Source organism: Stenella coeruleoalba (assembly GCF_951394435.1).
Source record: "Stenella coeruleoalba genome assembly, chromosome: 16".
Lineage (NCBI taxonomy): Eukaryota > Metazoa > Chordata > Mammalia > Artiodactyla > Delphinidae > Stenella > Stenella coeruleoalba.
The window spans coordinates 39,322,507-39,347,618 of record NC_137162.1 but is presented as its reverse complement, the minus strand read 5'-3'; the positions used below and the strand labels follow the sequence as shown (position 1 = coordinate 39,347,618).

The window sequence follows — 25,112 nt, the reverse complement described above, 5'->3', positions numbered from 1 at the left end:
CCCTGCATCGGCAGGCGGACTCTCAACCACTGCGCCACCAGGGAAGCCCTCCTCCTTCTTTTTATCTTTCTCTTTCTTCTCCTCCTCCTCCTCATTCTGTTTCTACCTTTACCACCTGTATGACCTTGGAGAAGCTGATGAATCTCATGGCTACACAGTTTCTACAGCTGTGATTCAGGATAATAATACCATAGAGGTACATACTACCTCATAGTGTTGTTTAAGCTTGAAATGAGATGTATAAAAAGTCCTAAGAAGAGCACAGATCATATATTAAGCATGAACAAAATGGAAGTTTGTTTGCTCACTCACTCTCACATTTGTTTTATACCTCTTCCAGCAAATACTTTTTAAATACCGTGTGTAAAGCACCTTTTTAGTTACCGAGGATACAGCAGTGAATGTAACAAACAAAAATGTGTTCTCTCATGGAGCTTACGCTTAATAGAGGGTAGTCATGTGCTGGTAAACTGACTCGGAAAAAAAGTCCCCGATCTGTAGCAACTGCCAATTTCCACGGTGTAAATATTCTCACTATGACCAATCTGACAGCCAGTTTGCAAATGTCCTGACTATTTAGCAATCTGCTCTTGCGAACTAGTATGAGTGTGCTCCAGTAACCACTGGTAGGGGAATAGACAATAAACCAGTAAAATGGGCAGTCTGTAAACAGAGGTAAGTGCTATGAAGGAAAATAAAGCAGAGAAAGGGGATATGAAATGTTTAAGAACAAAGAGAGAGGGTGCAGTTATAAACAGCCTGGACAAGGGGGCTTCACTGAGAAGGTGGTGTCCGGTCACAGACCTGACAGTGTAGAGAGAATGACCCAGGCAGTGGAAACAATACAGTTTCTCAGTGATTTAGAAGCATATGAACTGAGGATGTCCGTCTTGGTCTGTGTACAAGGTCCCTCACACGACTTAGCCCAGTACGCTGCCACTTGTGCTTTTCTTCACAGGTATAGCCTGCACACAAAAGGCTAAAAATTCACAGGTTGAAAATGTTCACTTCACCTGGTCTCTTAGTAACATAATCCTATACTGGCCAATGTGCATTGTCCAAAATTCTCACTCCTGGTCTCCAGGGTTAGCTTGATAGCCTCACTCTCTGAAATCTTCAGTTAAATCTGTCAACTGAGCAGAAGGATACAAAATTTATTTCAGAGCTAAAACAAACAGGCAGACAGCCTCTCATATAAAATGAGATGGGTTTCAAGATTTGCTCTTCATGTGCATGTCATAATGATAACCAAAATTTCCATCAACAGAAAGCTCGAAAAAGTATGGAGACACAGTGGAATTACTAAGAAGGAATTTAAAACAATGATGTGAATCTAACAATGTGATGTAGAAAGACATTCATTTTATTAATGATACCAACCACAGCAACTGACATTTCCTGCATATGTATCTCTTCTTATGCCTGAGTTTCCTCATCTGCAAATTGGGACTAATTATGAAAACTACCTTACAGGTGACTGTGAGGTTTGAATAAATCAATCAGATAAAAGTTACCACATCAATTAATGCTAATTACATGGAATAAATATGATTAAATGTTAAATGGAGTGCGTGTGTAAAGGTTAGCTATTCTCCCCTACATCTTCATTATTATTATTATCGTTATTGTTATTACTTTGGGCCAGACACTGGAAGGTATGTCTTTTTATTATCTCCACTGAATAGATAAGGAAACTGAGCAACAGAAAGTTTACTAAGGTGCCTTATATTCTAGAGAGAGTAAGAGGTGGGATGGAGATTCACAACCAGACTGTCAAATTCTCAACAGCTGTGCTATAAGACAAAAACATTTAGGTCAGTGTAAACCCGACTAGACTCTCAGGTCCATGAGGGCAAGAACCATGTGACTTGCATTTACTACTGTATAGAAAGTACTATCGTGTTGAATGAATACAGACAGGAAACCATAGTCAACACTGCTTACTAAGTGCTTATTTAGGTCCTGAATGTTTAATATGAATTATTTTGCATACTCCCCACCACCACTCCAATGAGGGAGGTACTAATGCTATCCTATTTTACATATGAGAAAATTGAGTCAAAGAGAATTTAAATAAACTACTCTGAGCCATACAGATCACAAGTAGCAGTGCCAGGACTCAAACTCCCGTCTTTTGGACTCTAGACCCAAGCCCTTCATCGTTGAGTTTTTTCTGCGTGCGCTGCTCAGCTAGTAACCCCCAATATAATGAGAAACAATGATACGCTGTTTTCACTAGACCCCAGGACATGTAAATCGAGGTTGGAGGTTTCACGTGAATGTACAATAGTCCCCTCCTCTACTAATTACAACATGTGAACAACTTAAAATGCAGAGCTCAGCGGAAACCTGAAGACAAGCTCTCAAAAGCCTGAAAGGGCCAATTAGCTTTGGTCTACCAACCTCTCATACGACTCCATGGTTGGCTAGTGTCATGGTAAAATGCACATCTCTTCCATAAACTCAACCTCTGCCCATTTCCAGTCTGTACTGTGTATGAATCATGCATTATAAGACTGGACAACATGGACTAATGGCTTCAAAAACTCTCCCAGGCATAAAAATAGAAGCTTAGTGCTATTGGTATGGATTCCCCACTGTTTCAAAGTAACCATTTTCAGCCTTTTGAGAAAGAACTCACAGGCTCTTTGCTGTAGCATTTTAGATGTTCTACTATTCCTTGTAATTCTCTCAACTCACACTTCTTATAGAGCAGAGGAAAGCATGTCTGTGGTCTGAAGGCCAAGGCTAAAACAAACAGCATGTCTTGTAATGACACATCCGGGGAGGACCTGGTGAGAAACCGTACTCTGCCGCTCGATGCTCTGCTGTACCCCGTGATGGAAATTATCAGGTAGGTGATTTGGATTTTAATTAGTGAGTAGTCCAGAGCAAGGATAACAACCTGGTTCTTCTGGTCTTCAGAGGACAAGATATCAATCCCTGTGCTGGTAGAGGCAAACTGAAATGCTCTAGAAGCCAGGAAGGTGAAGGAAATGAGCAAAATAGGCAAGGTGTAAGCAACTGGGAACAAAGATGTGGCACTCGGGAACACGTCGTCCTTTTCAGTACTTCTTCTAATGAAAGTAGTTGCTACTCTGCTCTAGCTGATGGTTGCCATAAAGCAAAACATCCTGGTTTGCTTTATTTTTCAATTCTTTTTATTTTTTGGTAAATTTATGTATTTATTTTTGGCTGCATTGGGTCTTCATTGCTGTGTGAGAAACTACGAATCCGGATTTTATGCAAAATTTCAAAAATGTTAAATGTTAGTAACTAATTAAAAAATAATAACACTGTATGGGATGAACAGACATAGTCATGAGACATGATTTGGCCCATAGGCACCTTGTTTGTGACTTATGTTCTGCTACATTGTCTTCTCTGCAGTGCCAGCAGATGCCAGGTTACTCAGAGGTGCTGCTAACGTTTCAGGCAAATTCCTATCCAAGTTTCCTTCAACAAGGTCTGATTTGACTAATAACCTAGGAACACATGATAATAATAACTGATATTTATGGAGCCCCCATCATGTATATAACATTCTGATAGATTAATTGATACAAAGCCGGTAAGGCGGATATTCTTATTATCCTCATTCTACAGATGAGGAAACTGAGGAACTAAGCAGGTGTATTATCTGCCCAAGGCCACACCACTATCAAGTAATAGAATTGGGTACCCACCCAAATATTCAGGCTTTAGATTACTGTGAATCACTCTGGGTTATAAAACAGTTACTCTTACTAAATTAGTATAAAGGGTACTGAGTATAAGATTTCCATTCATAGTCTGAAGGGATAAATACTGGCTTTTAAAATTGTTAATAGGCTATAAAATTAAGTCTATGGGAAAAAAGGGCATAATAAAATTTATGGACAAGGTGATGTTTTTGTGTTACTACCAAAAAGTGTACCTTAGTCAATGTGGTTTGGAATAAAAATTCATAAAAATGTTCAGATCCTTGGGCCAGGTAATCTACTCTTGATAATTTATTCTAAAAATAATTTAAAGGAAGGAAAAGGTATCAGTTCAGAAGAATTACCAGCATCCAATTTTTCAGTAGCAAACAAACAAGCAAACAAAATAAATAACCAAATTGCCCAGGAGAATAAGAGCAAATACTTTTAGTATACCAATAGGGACTAGATAATCCCTAAAAATTGAAGCCCTGATGATTATTGGTAACTTACAAAAATATCATTTATTAAACACTAGGTGAATAAAAAGAAAGAGACAATCACATCTGTATTCTGATTAGAACTAGGTAAAAACTATGAAAATACAAGCTAGACAAAAATACAAATTAGCCTTTGGGATCATTTCATAATGTTTAATTAACTAAATTATGAATAGCTTAGAAAAGAAATAAGGGACTTTCAACTTCTTTTATTAATATCATTGTAGTAGCATTTGCTATTTGTTGCAACCAGATTTAACTCAATCAAAATTATGATAAACATCCAGGTTTATCATAAACCTCAGCTTCAGGCTTCCAGGACTATAGTTTAACCATTTAACTGTCCCTGTTGAGCATGAGCTCTTAGCGTTTTACACATTTTCTGTAACAATTTTGTTTTGCATACAAAGGCCCAGCTACTTGGGAATAAATCATCATCTGTGAATAACCAGCATGAATATATGTTAAGCTCCAACGTAGTTTTAAACCAAGGCTCCATGTGGTTCTTAAAGTTAATTCCCTCCTTTTGAGTGTGAATAGGAGCTATGCATTCCTTCCAATCGATAAAGTATGGAAAAAGATGAAAATGTTGCCTAATATTCTAACTTCTGTTTCCCTAGCAGATTCTCTACGGACTTTCATTTCTGACTTTGACTAAGTAAGCTGCCATATGGAGAGGACCACGTGACAAGAAACCAAGGGTGGATTCCAGCCTACAGCCATCAAGGCGTTGAGGTCCTCAGACCAACAACCTGCAAGAAACTGAATCCTGCCAATAATCACATGAACATGGAAGCAGATCCCTTCCCAGGTTAGCCTCAGATAAGATCCTTGCCTTGGCCAACACTTTGCATCCTTGTGAGAGACCCTGAAGCAGAGGACCCAGCTAAGATGTTCCCAGATTCCTGACCCATAGAAACTGTGATAGAATAAATGTGTTGCTTTAAGTCGCTAAGTTTCTGGTAATTTGTTAGATGTCAATAGATTACTAAAATAGTCACAATGTTTTTTTAAAAACGACTCAAACCTAGGCAGTCTAGAATCTATACTTATATTCACTATACTATATTACCCCTCAATAAATATTTGTGGAATGAATGAATGGATGGATGGACACGATGATGCTACTTTATACAGCCAAAGACGAATACATGCTTATTTTAGGAGCCTACAATGATCTTGATCCTCAAACCTGCCTGAGACATTATTAAAAAATGTGTGTGTATATATATATTTATATATCAGCAACACTCTGCAATGACCATTACTATAAAATTTCTAAATAAAATACATATTAGCAAAATGAATCCAATGACTCATAAAAAGATAATAAATTATAACCAGTGGGGTTCATTCCAGAAATGAAATATTGGTTTAGTCACTAAAATTAATCAATTTAAAACATCATGGAGATGTTTAAAATGGAGAAAAAAAAATGTAATTATTTCAGTAGATACAGAGAAGCATTTGATAAAATTATACCTCCATTCATGATTTTTCAAAACCCTCTTAGCAAATTTGGAATAAGACAAAATCTATCTCCATTCGTAATTTTTAAAAAAAGCCTCTTAGCAAAGTGGGAATAGAAAAGTATCTATAAAAATCTATAGAAATTATATGCTTAATGATAAATTTTGAAGGTTTCTCCTGATTTTGAGAATGAATCAAGGATGTCCACTATCTCCACTTTATTCACCATTGTATTAGAAGTCCTAGCCACTATTAAAGTGAGAAGAATACAGGTTATAAAAAAGTGGAGAATTGGGCTTCCTTGGTGGCGCAGTGGTTGAGAGTCCGCCTGCCGATGCAAGGGACACGGGTTCGTGCCCTGGTCTGGGAACCACATGCCGCGGAGCGGCTGGGCCCGTGAGCCATGGCCGCTGAGCCTGCGCGTCCGGAGCCTGTGCTCCGCAACGGGAGAGGCCACAACAGTGAGAGACCCGCATACCGCAAAACAAACAAACAAACAAAAAAAAAACAAGTGGAGAATTAAAACTCTCATTATTTGCAGATTACTTGATTATAAACATGTAGAATACCCTAAAGAATCCACATAGAAACGATTAGAATTACAAAGGTGATTTAGTGAGATTTCTGGATACAAAGTACAGAACTCAATTGCAACAAGCAATTAGAAAAGGAAATTTAAAATACTACTTATAAAAGTTCAATACACATGAAAGGCAGGATTAAATCTAATGTAAGATGGGCAAGACTACTATTCAAAAAACTATAAACCTTCCTCCATTAGAAAGATCCAATTTCACTCATACAACACCATCACTAGTAATTCACTAGCATTCAATTCTGTTAGAATTATGACAGAGGCCATAACCAGCAAGACATGAAATAATAAAACATATGCTCAGTTATCCATATATTTTCAATATTTTTAGCACATGCACACAAATATTGAAAACTGTGGAAATGATGTAGGTTTTGCCTTTTTATTCCTTCCATGTCCTCCATGGTAGTGTGTATTGGTTGCCTAGGAAACCGTTACAGCAGGGGACAGGACCAGCTGTGCTGTCACTCTGAGCTGGGCAGAGATTTCAGTGGTAGCTTGTTGGCTCTCAGCCCCAGTGGAAGGGCACCTGTGCTGTCCCACTTGGCAATGGAGTCACTCATTTCCAAGGAGCAGCTGTACATTTTTTTGTTAGCATTTTGGCAGTAGGAAAGAAGAAAAGGGTATGATAACTGTAACTGGGGAGCAGACTGAACATGAGTTGTTAAAGGTGGGACTAAGATATTGCAGGTGAATAGACCACAGAACAAAAACAAAGAGATGCTTACTTAGTGCATTAGACACTGCTGGCAGATGGCGATGGGAGTGCTACTCACAGAAGCAACTTGGAAAGCAACTAGGAAAGGGGAGAGAATTTTAACTACGATGTGCCAGGAACTGTACTATATATTTTCTGTTTGTTTTGCATTCTTTTTATCACTTATCACTCTCTCTCTCTCTCTCTCTCTCCCTCCCTCCCTCCCTTTTTCTCTTTCTGTCTCTGATAATCACACATGCAGACACGCACACTCACACTCATACACAGCTACTATTCTAGTTTTAAAGATAGGTAATATGGGGTCAAAGAGGCTAAATAACATTCTTCAGTTCACCTAGTTACTAGGCAATGAAGTTGGAATTGAATCTCAGTCAAAGTCCATGAAAATCCATATTAGGATGCCTCCAAGGCTGGCACATGTTTAGAGACATGGACAGAGTAAAGGGAGGCAAAGGATGCTGTAGACTTGAAAAGATGAAAGTCTGTATCATGTTCTGGAAATGAGAAGTAACCTGGTGAGGTGGGATACAGAGGGTGCAGGGGCACAGGAAGTTAAAAAAAATAACTAGCAGACAGACCATGAACTATTTTAAATGCCAAATGACAAGTTGCTTTTTTTAAATTTTATTCTATAACCGTGTTGTCTAGTAGACACTCTGCATGGCAGTGTGGGTTGTCTGAACTGACATGTTTTGGGCATAAAATGTATATTGGACTTCTAAGACTTAATGTAAAAAAATCTCATGTAAAATAGTTTAGTAGTCATTTTTCTATTAATGTATGTTGACATTAATATTTTGGATGTGCTGGGTTATATGAAATCTATTATTAAAATTAACTTCATCCTCTTTTTACTTTTTTAATATGGTTATTGAAAAAATTAAAACGGCATTCGTGGGCTCACATTGTATTTCTACTGGTTACCAGTGGGAGGCCATGTAAAGTATGGGGAGAGGAAGACTGGGACTGGCTGACTCTTGTACTTAACCTTTTCCCCTCCTTACACACACACACACACACACACACACACACCCTCAGCCCTTTGTTGTTATTTTTTTTTTTTTTGCCAAGCCTCTTTAGGAGCAAGCAAGCAGGACTCTTCTCCTACTAGGGAAGAAAATGACAGTTTGCAGTTCTACTGCAAACTCTGAAATGAAAATAGTTTAACCAAGCTCCTTTGCAAAAAATAAAGATGAATTCATTCAGCATCCAGACAGTGTTTACATCCTAAAGAGAAAAGGTGCCTGTGGGGAACAAAACAATAACGATGTCTTTGTAAGAAAAATTGGTTTCCAAAGCCTTTACTGCTCCAGAAAGAGCACTCAAGCAGGGAGCTCCCGTTCGCAAGATCACAGAGAGCAGCCTAAGCCGTCACCTGGAGACTTGCTCTTGCTTTGCCATATATTATATTCTAGCCCCTCTGACCTTGATATTTCATATGGTGCCAAGAAATTACTCACCTCACCATCAAAATGACACCCACAGTATGGAGGCAGCCCCTCCCAAACTGAGTGGCCTGAGCTAGCCTGTGAGAGCGAACACAAGAAAAAGTAAGCAATAAACCCTTATCTGAGTGTTCGGGGCATTCCACTGTAGTTCTTCAACATTTTAGTGTGTGTCCATGTCTTTGGTGTACACGGATATTGTTCATGGGCATCCCTTGTCTCTTATATGTAACAGATATAACATAACATAACATAAGGGGCAGAGGGTCCTAAAGTTTCCTGCAAACACATACTTGGAAATGCTCCTATTTAATAAAGGTGGTAGGAGTTGTCAGGGAAAGCCAAAGGCTGGAGGGGAGCTATTAACTGGAAAGTGTGGTGCTGAGCCAACAGCATTGGGATGGGCAACAAGAGACCTGGATTCCAGATCTTGCTCTGCAACTAAGAGGCTGTGCAACCCTGGGGAGTTAGCAGCCCTTCCTTCTATACCATACATCTCCTCTATCAGATGAAGGTCTTCTATACCATACATCTCTATCAGATGAAGGCCTTCTATACCATACATCTCTATCAGATGAAGGCCTTCTATACCATACATCTCTATCAGATGAAGGCCTTCTATACCATACATCTCCTCTATCAGATGAAGGCCTTCTATACCATACATCTCCTCTATCAGATGAAGGCCTTCTATACCATACATCTCCTCTATCAGATGAAGGCCTTCTAAATTGGTAGCTCTCAACTTTTATTTCTCTTCCAGCACATATGAGAGATATGAGACCCTTCCTTTAGGAAGAGCAAATAACTGTTGGTGCAAATAAAAAAAAAATTATGATTACCTACTCTTGGCAGGCACTTGCAGGCACTAAGACAGTGATTTCCAGCTGTGGAGATACAAGCCCAGGATATCAAAATCTGCAGGTATTTCGGAGATCTGACTCACTCCCTTTCAGAATTGTAGAGACAATCTTATCTTTAATATCTTTTCCAGTGTTATGAGGGTGAAGGACATCTCTAAGGTTGCTTCAACTAGACTATTCCTTTCTTCTTCTTACTCTCATTCCTCCAATCAAAATACCACATACTTGGAGACTACTTTCTGACGGATGTTAATTTGAATAAATCCTTGAGTACACTATGCTCCCAGGAAGAGAAATTTGTTAAGTCAGTTCAGTCTACCATTTTTCAAATGTGTAGGAAATGTTTTCATCAGATAACATTCTGGAACATTTTTTCTTCTACCTGAAATGCCCTGTTCTCCAGTAGCCTTTAACTTGACCCATGAGGAAGAAAAAGAGAGTAGGCATTTTTTCCACAGTAAATACTAAATACTCAAACTTTAAATGCCCCACTCTATTTTTTAAGGCACCATGTACCCCTAAGTCACTCTGTAACCTTAAATAAGTTCACCTAGCATTTTCTGAGAACATTTTCTGTGTGAGATTTTGAAGGAATATAACGCCAAACTGTGAAAAGCACTAAGAGATACAGGTGACAGAAAATCAAAAAGAGACCGTGACCCAAGGTAATATGAAAGTTCAATTTCATTCCAAACACAAGAAATTTGGAATCTGTATTAATCTCATGTAGCGCAATCCATACCAAAATCTTGTCAACTAGGTGAAGGCTGTGGAAAGGTCAACAGAAGCTATAAAATTTCTCATATTGTTGACAGAGTCCCCTATAAGGAAAGCGCACAAAAGTACGTTTCAATCATGAAGTAGTGAAGGCTGAAGACTGAATGTTTCTCAAGTAAAATATTAACCTAAGAAAACCAGACTTACAATGGGTAAGAAGGTATCTTGAGTAATATTTACATTGTAAAAATAAAAGAGAATTTATGTCTATTTGGGAATATCAGAGCAGACTATGGAAGAAAATGTTCTGGTCCTACACGGTCCTTAGGAATTGGTACTTGGCCTGGTTTCTGGAAAGCAGGTAAGATTTGGAAAACAGAAATATAAAGGGAGGATAGTTCCATGGAAGGAAATGACATCAGCAAAACACAATAATCAGACAGGAGAGGGGAGCCTTGTGAAAGGTTTGCAGACTGAATTGGCTGGACAGAGGGGTCCAGTTGAGGTGTCATACCCAATAAAGAAGGAAGGCTTATTAAGAACTTGATCTTTGAAGGCCCCGAATCTCAACTGAAGAGAATTTAACTTACTATGAAGGTGATACATTTTCTGATTAGTAAAATGCCAATTTACCACTGCACAAAAAAATGCTGAGTTAATTACATATTAGGTCACTGCAAACCATTTATTACTTTACAATTGATAGAGACCTTGGAGTTCTACCACTCCACAAAAAGTACTCATCACTTGGTTTAGATGGTGACAGAATAATCAACAAAGCAAAGGCCATTAAAAAGGAGAAAATGTACAAAAATAAGGGGACAGACGAAAGGAAGGAAAAAATGGTATCTATCACAGAAAGACTCTCATCTAGTTGTTCTTATAGAGCTAGTTGTTAAGTGAAGAGAAAGAAATAAGGAACAAATGACCTTCCAGCCCTGAGCACCATAAGAAATGTTCCCCTGGCAGCTTTTTACGTACACGTATTCAGTTCCTCACTCTAAAGCTCAACGCACCTCTTTGAAAGGAAAACAAAACGACAAGAATACCGTTTTTGGCTACTAAGCTCTTCATTTGAGTCACTCTTTTGCCAAAAACACCCTCTTGCTCCTTTGGGAATTTTAATGCTTTATTTTCCTTTTTTTTACTGGTAGAAGAGATAAGATTTCAGAAGCTAATTGAATACATGCAGCATAACTAAGTTACAGCCTCCCTCGTTGAAATCCTTAGAGCTGAAAATACTGTTTTTGTTGTTTTTTTTTGGCCCTTCTGACAACATGAAGAAAAAGTGTCTTAGCCACTAAATGGAGCTGCCGAATGGGAGGATAAGCCGAGTAAAATAAATCAGTAAGCCCTCACTGGTTTTCTTAAATAATGAATTAGTACATTTAAAATTTTTCTTCCAGTTGCTTTGATATGGGCTATTTCATGAAGCAATGGCTTGGAACCTAAGACACGTGGATTACAACAATCGGTTTAGTCATTGATTTTGGGTGGGGGGGGGGAGCAGTTAGACTTAGGTAAGTGTTTTTACCTCTCTAAACTATAAGGCTTAGTAAAATGAGGGAAAACTACCTCCTATTTCCTCTTACAATAATGAGAGACTAGATTCTGGATCTGAAAAGTAACATATTTTGGAGAAAGCTTTCATGAAAATGCTGGAGAAACGACTCTTCATGATCCTGTTTAAATAAGTTACATCAAGACTCATGCATGGCTTACTTCACTCTGTATGACAGTCTCTAGGTCCATCCACCTCACTACAAATAACTCAGTTTTGTTCCTTTTTATGGCTGAGTAATATTCCATTGTATATATGTGCCACATCTTCTTTATCCATTCATCTATTGATGGACACTTAGGTGGATTCCATGTCCTGGCTATTGTAAATAGAGCTGCAATGAACATTTTGGTACATGACTCTTTTTGAATTATGGTTTTCTCAGGGTATATGCCCAGTAGTGGGATTGCTGGGTCATATGGTAGTTCTATTTTTAGGTTTTTAAGGAACCTCCATACTGTTCTCCATAGTGGCTGAATCAATTTACATTCCCACCAACAAGGCAAGAGGGTTCCCTTTTCTCCACACCCTCTCCAGCATTTCTTGTTTGTAGATTTTTTGAGATTGGCCATTCTGACCAGTGTGAGATGGTATCTCATTGTAGTTTTGATTTGCATTTCTCTAATGATTAATGATGTTGAGCATTCTTTCATGTGTTTTTGTCAATCTATGTATCTTCTTTGGAGAAATGTCTAGTTGCGTCTTCTGCCCATTTTTGGATTGGGTTGTTTGTTTTTTTGATATTGAGCTGCATGAGTTGCTTGTATGTTTTGGAGATTAATCCTTTGTCAGTTGCTTCATTTGCAAATATTTTCTCCCATTCTGAGGGTTGTCTTTTCGTTTTGTTTATGGTTTCCTTTGCTGTGCAAAAGATTTTAAGTCAGAAAGAGAAAAACAAATACCGTATGGTAACACATATATATGGAATCTAAAAAAAAGAAAAGAAAAAAAAATGGTCAGAAGAACCTAGGGGCAAGACAGGAATAAAGATGCTACTAGAGAATGGACTTGAAGATACAGGGAGGGGGAAGGGTAAGCGGTGACAAAGTGAGAGAGTGGCATGGACATATATATACTACCAAACGTAAAATAGATAGCTAGTGGGAAGCAGCCGCATAGCACAGGGAGATCAGCTCGATGCTTTGTGACCACCTAGAGGGGTGGGATAGGGAGGTGGGAGGGAGGAAGATGCAAGAGGGAGGGGATATGGGGACATATGTATATGTATAACTGATTCACTTTGTTATAAAGCAGAAATTAACACATCACTGTAAAGCAATTATACTCCAATAAAGATGTTAAAAAAAATTTAAACTTAAAAAATAAAAGACTCATGCATGTATAACACAAATACACAAAAACTTTGAAATAGTGTGTTTGGGTTTTATGAACCTGAAGACCAAGAAGAACTTCCAATTTGTTTACACAGATTCCTGTATTTTAATTTAGCAGAGAGATAGAATCTGGAGAAAACTGTATTTATAGATTGATGCTTTATCAGCTCCATTAATTCATGGAGAAGAGTAGATAAGTAGAAGCTTGACAGGCTATAGAGAGGCTGTCTCCACGAAGAATAGGCTCACCAGGTGCCTGCAAAGTTCTAAAGACCTTGGCATGGACATTCTTTTTGGAGACGAAACTCATCATAGACCGTGACTGAAGAATTCTCTTTTAAATCCAAAGGATTTAAAAAGGAGCTAGTGGCTTACTGAATATCCACTTATTGAATATCCACTTATAAGATGCCTTATAACACAGGCATCTATGTTCTGTTGAGAAAAACTAGAAGACCAAGAATTTCCAAAAATAATTGTCAGGTTTCCAGTTGGTCAGTGTTAGGCTGACATTGAGCTTATTTCAGCAGCAGTGATTGAGAAATCACAGCAGAGAAACACAAATGGAAAAAAAAATGTGAAAAACTTCGAAGAGGTCACAGAAAACAAAAAATTACCCTGTAAATAGCAAATTCTAATAACTGGAACCGAAGAAGATAAAACTATCTTTTCCATTAAATATAAATGAGGCCATCAGCCAAGACCCAGGGCTTGAGTGATGGAGACAATTTTAAGTAAAGAATCAGAAAAAAATGTTTTCTTATTTAGTCTCTATTTATTTATTTTTTCATACAGCAGGTTCTCATTAGTCACCATTTTATACACAGCAGTGTATACATGTCAATCCCAATCACACAATTCCTCACACCACTACCCCCACGCCCCTGCCGCTTTCCCCTCTGGGTGTCCATACGTTTGTTCTCTACATCTGTGTCTCAATTTCTGCCCTGCAAACCAGTTTATCTGTACCATTTTTCTAGGTTCCACATATATGTGTTAACATACGATATCTGTTTTTCTCTTTCTGACTTACTTCAATCTGTATGACAGTTTATAGATCCATCCACGTCTCAACAAATGACCAAATTTCATTCGTTTTTATGGCAGAGTAAAATTCCATTGTATATATGTAGCATATCTTCTTTATTCATTTGTCTGTTCATGGGCATTTAGGTTGCTTCCATGACCTGGTTATTGTAAATAGTGTTTCAATGAACATTGGGGTGCATGTGTCTCCTTGAATTATGGTTTTCTCTGGGTATATGCCCAGTAGTGGGATTGCTGGATCATATGGTAATTCTATTTTTAGTTTTTTAAGGAACCTCCATACTGTTCTCCACAGTGGCTGTATCAATTTACATTCCCACCAGCAGTGCAAGAGGGTTCCCTTTTCTCCACACCCTCTCCACCATTTGTTGTGTGTAGATTTTCTGATGATGCCCATTCTAACTGGTGTGAGGTGATACCTCATTGTAGTTTTGATTTGCATTACTCTAATAATTAGTGATGTTGAGCAGCTTTTCATGTGCTTCTTGGCCATCTGTGTCTGCTTTGGAGAAATGTCTATTTAGGTCTTCTGCCCATTTTTGGATTGGGTTGTTTGTTTTTATAATATAGAGCTGCATGAGCTCTTTATATATTTTGGAGATTAATCTTTTGTCCGTTGATTCATGCAAATATTCTTTCCCATTCTGAGGGTTGTCTTTTCGTCTTGTTTATGATTTCCTTTGCTGTGCAAATGCTTTTAAGTTTCATTAGGTCCCATTTGTTTATCTTTGTTTTTATTTCCATTGCTCTAGTAGGTGGATCAAAAAAGATCTTGCTGTAATTTATGTCAAAGAGTGTGCTTCCTATATTTTCCTCTAAGAGTTTTATAGTGTCTGCTCTTACATTTAGGTCTCTAATCCATTTTGAGTTTATTTTTCTGTATGGTGTTAGGGAGTGTTTTAATTTCATTATTTTACATGTAGCTGTCCAGTTTTCCCAGCACCACTTATTGAAGAGACTGTCTTTTCTCCATTGTATATCCTTGCCTCCTTTGTCATAGATTAGTTGACCATAGGTGCGGGGGTTTATCTCTGGGCTTTCTATCTTGTTCCATTGATCTATATTTCTGTTTTTGTGCCAGTACCATATTGCCTTGATTACTGTAGCTTTGTAGTGTAGTCTGAAGTCAGGGAGTCTGATTCCTCCAGCTTCTTTTTTTCCCCTCAAGACTGCTTTGGCTATTCGGGGTCTTTTGTGTCTCCATACAAATTTTAAGATTTTTTTGTTCTAGTTCCGTAAAAAATGCCATTGGTAATTTGATAGGGATTGCACTGAATCTGTAGATTGCTTTGGGTAGTAGAGTCATTTCCACAATATTGATTCTTCCATTCCAAGAACATGATCTATCTCTCCATCTGCTGGTATGATCTTTAATTTCTTTCATCAGTGTCTTATAGTTTTCTGCATACAGGTCTTTTGTCTCCCTAGGTAGGTTTATTCCTAGGTAATTTATTCTTTTTGTTGCAAAGGCAAATGGTAGTCTTTACTTAATTTCTCTTTCAGATTCTTCATCATTAGTATATAGGAATGTAAGATACTTCTCTGCATTAATTTTGTATCCTGCATCTTTATGAAATTCATTGATTAGCTCTAGTAGTTTTCTGGTGGCATTTTTAGGATTCTCTCTGTATAGTATCATGTCATCTGAAAACAGTGACAGTTTTACTTCTTCTTTTCCAATTTGTATTCCTTTTAGTTCTTTTTCTTCTCTGATTGCCAGGCCTAGGATTTCCAAAATTATGTTGAATCATAGTGGTGTGAGTGGACATCCTTGTATTATTGTTCCTGAACTTAGAGGAAATGCTTTCAGTTTTTCATCATAAGAATGATGTTTTCTGTGGGTTTGTCATATATGGGCCTTTATTATGTTGAGGTAGGTTCCCTCTATGCCGACTTTTTGGAGAGTTTTTATCATAAATGGGTGTTGAATTTTGTCAAAAGCTTTTTCTGTATAGAGATGATCATATGGTTCTTATTCTTCAATCTGTTAATATGGTGTATCACACTGATTGATTTGCATACACTGAAGAATCCTTGCATCCCTGAGATAAATCCCACTTGATCATGGTGTATGATCCTTTTATTGTGTTGTTCGATTCTGTTTGCTGGTATTTTGTTGAGGATTTATGCATCTATATTCATCAGTGATATTGGTCTGTAATTTTCTTTCTTTGTAGTACCTTTTTCTGATTTTTGTATAAGGGTGATGGTGGCCTCATAGAATGAGTTTGGGAGTGTTCCTTCCCCTGCAGTTTTTTGGAAGAGTGTGAGAAGGATGGGTGTTAGCTCTTCTCTAAATGTTTGATAGAATTCACCTGTGAAGCCATCTGGTCCTGGACTCTTGTTTGTTGGAAGATTTTTAATCACAGTTTCAATTTCATTACTTGTGATTAGTCTGCTCATATTTTCTGTTTCTTCCTGGTTCAGTCTTGGAAGCTTATACCTTTCTAAGAATTTGTCCATTTCTTCCACGTTGTCCATTTTACTGGCATAGAGTTGCTTGTAGTAGTCTCTTAGGATGGTTTGTATTTCTGCGGTGTCTGTTGTAACTTCTTTTTCATTTCTAATTTTATTGATTTGAGTCCTCTCCCTCTTTTTCTTCATGAGTCTGGCTAATGGTATATGAATTTTGTTTATCTTCTCAAAGAACCAGCTTTACTTTTATTGATCTTTGCTATTGTTTTCTTTGTTTTTATTTCATTTATTTCTGCTCTTATCTTTATGATTTCTTTTCTTCTGCTAACCTTGGGTTTTGTTTGTTCTTCTTTCTCTAGTTCCTTTAGGTGTAAGGTTAGATTGAGATTTTTCTTGAGGTAGGCTTTTATAGCTGTAGACTTCCCTTTTAGAACTGCTTTTGCTGCATCCCATAGGTTTTGGATCGTCGTGTTTTCATTGTCATTTGTCTCTAGGTATTTTTTGATTTCCTGTTTGATTTCTTCAGTGATCTCTTGGTTATTTAGTAATGTATTGTTTAGCCTCCATGTGTTTGTGTTTTTTACGGTTTTTTCCCTGTAATTGATATATCATAGCGTTGTGGTCAGAAGAGATGCTTGATATGATTTCAATTTTCTTAAATTTACTGAGGCTTGATTTGTGGCCCAAGATGTGAGGTATCCTGGAGAATGTTCCGTGCACACTTGAGAAGAAAGTGTAATCTGCTGTTTTTGCATGGAATGTCCTGTAAATATCAATTAAATCTAACGGTCTATTGTGTCATTTAAAGCATCTGTTTCCTTATTTATTTTCATTTTGGATGATCTGTCCATTGGTGTAGGTGAGGTGTTAAAGTCCCCCACTATTATTGTGTTACTGTTGATTTCCTCTTTTATAGCTGTTAGCAGTTGCCTTATGTACTGAGGTGCGCCTATGTTGGATGCACATATATTTATAATTGTTATATCTTCTTCTTAGATTGATCCCTTGATCATTATGTAGTGTCCTTCCTTGTCGCTTGTAACATTCTTTATTTTAAAGTGTATTTTATCTGATATGAGTATTGCTACTCCAGCTTTCTTTTGATTCCCATTTGCATGGAATATCTTTTTCCATCCCCTCACTTTCAGTCTGTATGTGTCCCTAGGTCTGAAGTGGGTCTCTTATAGACACCATATATATGGGTCTTGTTTTTGTATCCATTCAGCAAGCCTGTGTCTTTTGGTTGGAGCATTTAATCCATTCACGTTTAAGGTAATCATCGATATGTATGTTCTTATGACCATTTTCTTAATTGGTTTGGGTTATTTTTTGGAGTTCCTTTTCTTCCCTTGTGTTTCCCACTTACAGAAGTTCCTTTAGCATTTGTTGTAGAGCTGGTTTGGCGGTGCTGAATTCTCTTAGCTTTTGCTTGTCTGTAAAGCTTTTGATTTCTCCGTCAAAGCTGAATGAGATCCTTGGCGGGTAGATTAATCTTGGTTGTAGGTTCTTCCCTTTCATCAGTTTAAGTATATCATGCCACTCCCTTCTGGCTTGTAGAGTTTCTGCTGAGAAATCAGCTGTTAACCTTATGGGAGTTCCCTTGTATGTTATTTGTCATTTTTCCCTTGCTGCTTTCAGTAATTTTTCTTTGTCTTTATTTTTTGCCAATTTGATTATTATGTGTCTCGGCATGTTTCTCCTTGGGTTTATCCTGTATGGGACTCGCTGCGCTTCCTGGACTTGGGTGGCTATTTCCTTTCCCATGTTAGGGAAGTTTTCTACTATAATCTCTTCAAATATTTTCTTGGGTCCTTTCTCTCTCTCTTCTCCTTCTGGGACCCCTATAATGCAAATGTTGTTGCATTTAATGTTGTCCCACAGGTCTCTCAGGCTGTCTTTACTGCTTTTCATTCTTTTTTCTTTAGTCTGTTACGTAGTAGTGAATTCCACCATTCTGTCTTCCATGTCACTTATCTGTTCTTCTGCCTCAGTTATTCTGTTATAGATTCCTTCTAGTGTAGTTTTCATTTCGGTTATTGTATTGTTCATCTCTGTTTGTTCTTTAATTCTTCTAGGTCTTTGTTAAACATTTCTTGCAGCTTTTCAGTGTTTGCCTCCACTCTTTGTGAGGTCCTGGATCATCTTCACTATAATTATTCTGAATTATTTTCTGGAAGGTTGCCTATCTCCACTTCATTTAGTTGTTTTGGGGGTTTTTATCTTGTTCCTTCATGTGGTACGTAGCCCTCTGCCTTTTCATCTTGTCTATCTTTCTGTGAATGTGGTTTTTGTTCCACAGGCTGCAGGACTGTAGTTCTTCTTGCTTCTGCTGTCTGCCCTCTGATCTTGTCTCTTTCATACAACAGTTTTGTTTTGTTTTTTTGGCATAGTGATGGAGGGGGAGAAACTTATAGTGTAAGGCTATATGGCTTGTAAATAAGATTACCTGAGAATAAGATTACACTATGGAGGGAAAATAGTAAGAATCTACATATAATGGATGAGACCAGGTATCTATGAGAAAGACTCAGGAGTATCTTATGATAATACTTTTCACACTCTATTGTGCATTTGAATCACTGGGCAACTTGGCTAAATTGTACATTCTAATTCACCAGGTCTGAGATTGGGCTAAAATTCTGCAGTTCAAACACGCTCCCATGTGATCCCAATGCTCAGAGTCCTCCCAACACACTTTATTAGAAACAAGTAAGAACAATTAAAGTGACTGGAATAGTCAGTCCTAATAAATTAACTCAATTATTGCATCTGAACAGCAGGATTTCTCCATCGTGTAAATAGCTACATCAGACAACCAGAGTTGGGACCAAAAACATTCCGATTATTAGGTTGATTTCCCTTTATCTGACTGCATTGTATCTGAACTGCCTTATTATAATTCGATCTCTTGTGTAGGATTTCCTCTAGGGAGAATTGTGCTGGCTAGACAACCCAACTCCTGCAGGCAGGATGATGGTATGGAAAGAAATGGGCTTTAAATCACAGAGAATAAGAGAATAGGATTTGTTTGATAATGTTGCTGCTGATGATGAGTAGGAGTAACAAGAGAAGGAGAAAGATGACAATGATGATGGCAACAGCAGATAGTTACTGAAGTGCTTATTATGTGCCAGGTACTATGCTTAATGCTTTGCACACATTAGATCAAACTTACGAGTTTATCCTATTATCCCTGCATTACATATTAAGAAACCTAAGGTTACAGTGGTAGAAGCGGTCTGGACGAGACTGAAACCTATGGCTGCCTGATTCCAAATATATGTTCTTTGCCATCATACACATCCCAGTATGTGAAGAACCTTTTATTATAATTGTTACTAAAGTTAAGCACTCAGTAAACAGTAGTTATATGTTCCAATTTTTATATATGGCTTATATACAAGTTTATATTTGAGTCTTTTGTGCATTTGGTTAACATGAGTCAGATTCCATGAGCCTTATCAACTCTAATCATATTGATTTCTTCAATCTGTAAAGCTAAGGACTAAACTCCTGTTCATAGTGAAGACTCCCAGGGAGTCTGAGCAATTATTTTAAAAAAAGCAACCCAGATAAGTAAAACATTTGTCAGACATTTTAACCAAAGAATTATTATTTTTTTTCCTATCTAAAGGCCTTTCCTTGAGACTTTTCTATATGTCTGCCCATTTTGTGGTTGGCTGGATATTTTCCCCATAAAGACAATTTAAGTCTTTCCCCTTCTTTTTAATCTCGTATTTGCTAAAGTTATAGTCCTATTTCTATTTCTAATGCATACAGTCCTTGTGCAAATGAATGTGATGAAATATATCACCAGTGGCATTAAGCACATGGGTTTTAGTGGGTATTGGAATCGGTCAAGTGCAAACTACAAATTAGCGAAAGTGTCATTTCATAAATGTCAATGGCTTTCTATGATGCCATGTCTTGCAAGGCTACTGTGTGCAAAACCAGATATTTGGAAATCAAGAACTATGAGTGACTGAATGGTTCCTCCCATTTGCCTGACTACTTAAGAGCCCATCCTAAGACAGTAGACAGGATAAATGAATGGTCAGTCATAAAAGCCTAAGCAAAGAGTGAAAAGCCAGTTTTGAGTAAATGGAACAGAATACAGAGAAACCAACTGAGAATAAGATTCAGCATGGATGGTATTTTTCCCTTAGCCATCTCACCCAAAACTGCAGTGACTTTAATCTAATTCTTGTATTGAGAATGCAGGAGCATGTCCTGCCAGTTTGCTGTCCAGGTCAGGAAGAGAGGTCATTGGTTCTGTCATCAAATCTAATGCACCCTTTTTTTTTTTTTTTTTTGCAGTACGCAGGCCTCTCACTGTTGTGGCCTCTCCCGTTGCGGAGCACAGGCTCCGGACACGCAGGCTCAGGGGCCATGGCTCACGGGCCCAGCCGCTCCGCGGCATGTGGGATCTTCCCGGACTGGGGCACGAACCCACGGCCCCTGCATTGGCAGGCGGACTCTCAACCACTGCGCCACCAGGAAAGCCCTATTTTTAGCTTTTTGAGGAACCTCCATATTGTTCTCCATAGTGGCTGTATCAATTTACATTCCCAAGGTTGGTCTTAATAGAAGATCCACATTAAAGTTTGAAAAGATCCAAGATAGACATCAAAGAAAATTTTATTTTCCTGAAAGAGATAATCACATTAATGGACACATAAATTCTTTAACATTTTTTCCTATTGCTCCATGTCTTAAATATTTAGTCTACCTTTCAGTTGCCTGCCAATGAAATGTCCAATATTTGAATCCACTTCACATTTATATAGCCATAGCATTTAATAATTTTTATTTTGGTGGTTATTTTTTAAAATAACTTACTCTAGCTATATAAATACAAAAGTGAACATATGACACTTGTTAAAATAGGTCTGAGGTTTTTAAATAACACTACATTTCCAGGAAAACAAATTAGCTTACACAAAATTTACTAGGCATAACTAGAAATGGAGTGATATAGTTTAAGTAGATTGATTAGAAGTAATAAAGTCATATGAAAAATAAGCTTTGGAGGTGAATGTTATCGATAAAGATCTAACATTGGTAATAATATACAATGAGTCTCCTTGTACTTTTATTTATGGAAGGCCTTAGGCCAGAAATTCTACCTTAATAAGAGCCAACAGTAGCTGATATATTGTAATTTCACATTTCAGAAGTAAGTGGATGATCGTTATAATGTATCAGATGGATGGTTAGACTAGATAACCCTTAACTATTTTATGATTCAGGAATCCTAAGAAAAATAATCTTAAATTCCTCACCATGGAACTGAGATCTCTCAATAATTGAATGAACCAGTTTTCAAATATATCTTATCATTAATTTATTGTGTGACCTATATCATGACTCAAAAGACTGGAGCAACCCTGGGTCAGTACTTTACTAACTTAAGCTGGGGAGGATTTTATTTTGCAGATGTGTCAATCGAGCTGCACCTGGTCAGGACCTAAAGGAGAGCAAAACAACTATTACCAATGCCAAATGGGCATAATAATGGTGCCATACTGTTGAATAGGTTTAATGAGCTAATACGTGGAAAGCCCTCACAGCAGTGCACGGCATGTAGAAAGAAAGAAATTCGAGTGAGGATGCTGGTGATGTTAATTGTAGCAGTGCTTCTAGCAAGCTTACAGCATTGCTCTGGGAGTCCTTCTTCTTTGACGTCACATACTCCCAAAACATACTTCTAGCAATAAAACACCCCAGACTTATTTATTATATTATTTAAAAAGAACATTCCTCTTTCATTGGTGCAGAAAATGCTAATAAATGCCCTTAAATATCCTACACCTTCAATGGCGCATTTTTTCCTAACTCTCTTTCTTTGCTCGATATTTTTAACGAGCTATAACATACCCTTCACTAGTTTCTTAGGGGAAAAAGTGCCTGGGGTGGTTGGTTATTTTGCTGGACGATGGTGTTAATGACATGGTAGATCGACTTGACCAGAGAAAAAAGCTCGCCTCTCCTGCCATGGCTTATCTTGAAATGTGTACCTGGCTCCAAATGTGTATCTTGAAATGCGTACCTGGCTCCAAAATACGAGGACTGAACAAGAGTATGTGGAGGGCTCAACAACCTACTCCTACAAGAAACAAGTTAAAGTGTGCAGAGGGTCAGTAACATCACCTCCGAATAGGAACAATGATACCCATAAAGCCAAAAGTACTACAGTTCTGTCGGTAGGACAATCATAATTTTGGACTCTGCAGGGAATTTTCCAGCTTAGAAATGATCTCTTCTCCACTTCATTATTTCACCCTCTCCCTAACCTATAATGCTGACAAGGCAGCCATCACCGTCTCCAATTGACAGGTGAGTAAACTGAAAATCAGACAATTTAAATTATTTGTCCTGGGGCAACTGAGTTAACAAGCAGCAGAGCTAGAAAACAGAAATTCTACTTCTAATCCAACGTTCTCCTTATATAAGTTGATTTCACCTAAAATGAATGGTACTGAACATTCTACCCTATATATCGGAGGCTGATATATTTTATGGCTTTATTTATAGAATTGGAAAAGTAAGTATGGCTGTATAATCTTCATGAGGTCATAAACACAGGAATGAGACAAAGTCACAATCAGGTCTCTGTTTCACAGGGCTGATGCTACATAATGTAATGGTGAATTCTTACATCTCAAGTTTCAGCAGGAATATTCACGGATTCCTTAACACCACCCTATACCTTGTGTTCCTACAGCTCAAATGTATAAAAAGCAGTGTTCTAAAAGACTTCTTTTCAAGTGTCAACCATCTAAGGAGGTTTTTAAAAACTACCCTAATTTTCAACTAACATTTTCTTCCTAGCCATGCGTTGTAGCATTTCCCTCAGGACATCCCAGCAGCTCCTAGGCAACTTTCTAAGGACTTAAAAATACGCTTGTCACTCAGTGTGGAGAAGCAGCATTCCAAAAGGTAGCGTTTTCCCTATATTTTGGAAATTGCGAACCAGCTCTCTGGTCCAGAGTTTAACAACACTCTTACAGATCTACGTTGAAGGGCTATTTCCATAAGTTATTTTGTGCACGGAAGTCAGAGTTCTTTTCCTATCCAGTACTCTGATGTATTCATTCCCCTTTATTTTACATGCCTGCCTTGCATTTTCTGCCATTCACCTATCCTCTCAAGTTCTAGGTGAGTGATATGATTAATCACATCAAGGAAAGCCCCACTCCTAACACAGAAACATAGCCAACCACAATGGCAGAAACCAAGTATTGATATTTCCCTTTCTTTTCTGTTATTTTTATTACTGGTAAGATTCATACTCAGTAGTTTCTTCTTCCACTTAAAAAAAAATCAAATGTGGCCTACTTTTTCTTTAAATAAATCTCATTTCAAGAAGATTAATAAAGCTACAAGTCATAGTTATTTAATGTATATCAAGATGATGTGCTAAGTGACACAAGCTTGTTATACGGCCTCCCTGGGCTTGGTGGGTCTCTGTACCTCTAGCTTACCCTCCTTTTGCAGGAAGCACTGTATTCTACTGAGGACTGATAAAGTAGCTGAAGAGTTATAACCATAAACCTTTTCAATTCTGAGGCTATTTTAACCTAAACTTTTAATTGAAGAAATGTAAATTGATACAGCCACTATGGAGAACAGTATGGAGGTTCCTTAAAAAACTAAAAATAGAACTACCATATGACCCAGCAATCCCACTACTGGGCATATACCCTGAGAAAACCATAATTCAAAAAGAGTCATGTACCACAATGTTCATTGCAGCTCTATTTACAATAGCCAGGACATGGAAGCAAGCTAAGTGTCCATCAACAGATGAATGGATAAAGAAGATGTGGCAATATATACAATGGAACATTACCCAACCATAGAAAGAAATGAAATTGAGTTATTTGTAGAGAGGTGGACAGACCTAGAGTCTGTCATACTAGACAGACTTCACTCATACCTAGAGTGAAGTAAGTCAGAAAGAGAAAAACAAATCTCATATGCTTACACATATATATGGAATCTAAAAAAAAAAAAAAAATGGTTCTGAAGAACTTAGGGGCAGGACAGGAATAAAGACGCAGATGTAGAGAATGGACTTGACGACACGGGGGCGGGGAAGGGTAAGCTGGGACGAAGTGAGAAAGTGGCATTGACATATATACACTGCCAAATGTAAAACAGATAGTTAGTGGGAAGCATCTGCATAGCACAGGGAGATCAGCTCCGTGCTTTGTGACCACCTACAGGGGTGGGAGGGAGACACAAGAGGGAGGAGATATGGGGACATATGTATATGTATAGCTGATTCACTTTGTTATACAGCGGAAACTAACACACCATTGTAAAGCAATTATATTCCAATAAAGATGTTAAAAACAAAAAAGAAATTAGAGTATATATATATATTTTCACTAGAACAGAATTACACTTTAAAAGGATTTTACTTGGAGGAAAAAATAGGCTTAGAATAATGGCATACATACTAATTCCAAAGGAATCCTTTGGTCATTTTTAAAAGGTACAACCATAATCTTTCAAAGACCATAAATAAAGGATCCTGGCTGCTTTTCAACGTCTAGTGGAATTTTAGACACTATCCATGTAAATTTACAGACACTTCAAGAGATCTAAATTAAACTTCTGAAACTGAAGTCACACCTTTACACACAGGAAAAATCGCTGAAATGCCCCAATGAATAATAATTTGTTTCTAAAACAAGGATTGGAGCTTTATAATAAAAGCAAACTTGTTTCTCAAAGCTGCACCTAAATAATATATGTAAAA

At 37.7% G+C, this 25,112-nt stretch overlaps 2 protein-coding genes across 9 annotated transcripts in view; one reads left to right on the top strand and one right to left on the bottom strand.

The window, feature by feature from the left end:
• LOC307175407 (uncharacterized protein) overlaps positions 1–5,234 on the top strand; it is a 30,640-nt gene extending 25,406 nt beyond the window's left edge. Inside the window, exons 3-4 of the mRNA XM_079900475.1 lie at positions 2,712–2,854; positions 4,840–5,234. Coding sequence (XP_079756601.1) covers positions 2,712–2,854; positions 4,840–4,996 — 300 coding nt within the window. The 3' untranslated portion in view covers positions 4,997–5,234. The remainder of the gene's footprint in view (positions 1–2,711; positions 2,855–4,839) is intronic.
• PRKG1 (protein kinase cGMP-dependent 1) overlaps positions 1–25,112 on the bottom strand; it is a 1,402,246-nt gene that overhangs the window by 804,289 nt on the left and 572,845 nt on the right. The window lies entirely within an intron of this gene.